The sequence below is a fragment of the Malus domestica genome, chromosome 10, assembly GCF_042453785.1.
Source record: "Malus domestica chromosome 10, GDT2T_hap1".
NCBI classification, from domain to species: domain Eukaryota; kingdom Viridiplantae; phylum Streptophyta; class Magnoliopsida; order Rosales; family Rosaceae; genus Malus; species Malus domestica.
Window position 1 is genome coordinate 19,968,816 of NC_091670.1, and position 1,430 is coordinate 19,970,245.

At 35.9% G+C, this 1,430-nt stretch overlaps 1 protein-coding gene across 1 annotated transcript; it reads right to left on the reverse strand.

Moving 5' to 3' along the window:
• Positions 1 to 506: 506 nt before the first annotated feature.
• On the reverse strand, positions 507 to 1,172 carry LOC114827393 (uncharacterized). Its single transcript, XM_029109180.1, has one exon. The coding sequence runs from the start codon at positions 1,170 to 1,172 to the stop codon at positions 507 to 509; it is 666 nt and encodes a 221-aa protein (XP_028965013.1).
• Between the last annotated feature and the right edge of the window lie 258 nt (positions 1,173 to 1,430).

The window sequence follows — 1,430 nt, forward strand, 5'->3', positions numbered from 1 at the left end:
AGTATTTGGTAAAATTGTGTAGGATTGTCAATGGTGACGGCAAAACCCTAGTGTTTAAATTGTTTTCCAAAACCGTTTTCTTTTGCTTTCTTTACTTTGTTGATGTATTTAATTATTTTTATTTAAATTCATTTTTGTTATTTTAAATTCCAAAATCAACCTTTTCGAAACATTGTTCTAAATAATTAGAAGGATTAGTTTAAATACAAATTATTCATTCAATCCCTGTGGAAAAATGACATTGCTTGAGTTGCCATACTACGTTAACCTTGTACTCTTGCAAGTATTTTTAAGTGTTTTTATCCCTACTTTTGTAGATGGTAAAAATCCTATCAATAAGCTTGTGGAAAAGGATAGAAAGATGGTGTAGGAAGTAGAGGGGCTTAAGGATGTTGAGATTGAGCAGCAAAAGCCTAAAATGGTTCTGAAGCGGAAGAGGGCACTCTTTTCTTCTTATGATTCATAAAAACTTCCTCGTTCAACAAAAGACTATGAAGTTCGTCCAGTCAGGTAGAAGAAATTTGAAGCACAATAGAGTCAATGAAAGAATCGTACTCATTAAGGAGGCCACTAAGAGTAACAACAATGAGGTCATGATCAGAGACCAGAGCACCGACAGCCATTAGAGCATCAGAAATGCCTTTGATGCGTTGCAGGTATTCAGAAATGGCGAGATCACCTTTGTTTACAGAATGAAGACGAGAGCGGAGTTGATGGATGTGAGCTGTAGAAACACCTCCAAAATGTTGCTCTAGATTCAACCAAAGCTTGCGAGAAGAGGTGACACCGACTGTGAAGGGGATGATGTCTTCAGAGAGTGTAGAGTTGAGCCAAATACGGATATTCTGATCCTTTTCATACCAAACTTCAAAACTAGGATTATGAATTCCAATATTTTGACTAGATCGATCAAGAAGATATGGTGGTGGACATATCTCAGATTTATCAGCAATTCCGGTGAGTTTATGTCGCCTAAAAATTGGAGCAAAAAGAGCTTTCCAAACGAGGTAATTATCATGGTTGAGCTTCGTAGGCACCATACAACTAATATTTGAAACTATAATCGAAGAGATCGAAGAATTAGGGTTCATCGTTGTGAAATTGGGAATGACATGCGTAAAATTAGAAGCAACAACTTCAGGATGCATAGGAGAAGAGCTTGAAGACGCCATGAATTGTAGAGAATAATCAAAGAAAAGACCGAGGATCAACAACACAAAGATCGAAGATCGAATTGCACAAAAAGAAGGATATGAGTGATGTGCAATAGAGAGGCAGGTGATACCATATAAGAAAGAAGCCTTGTATATTTCTTTCTTAATGAATAAGGAATTACAACTCAGTATATATACATTGCCAAGTAAAGCTTATAACTAAATACACCTAATTAACTCACTAAGACTAAGATTAGTTACAAAACAGTTATAACA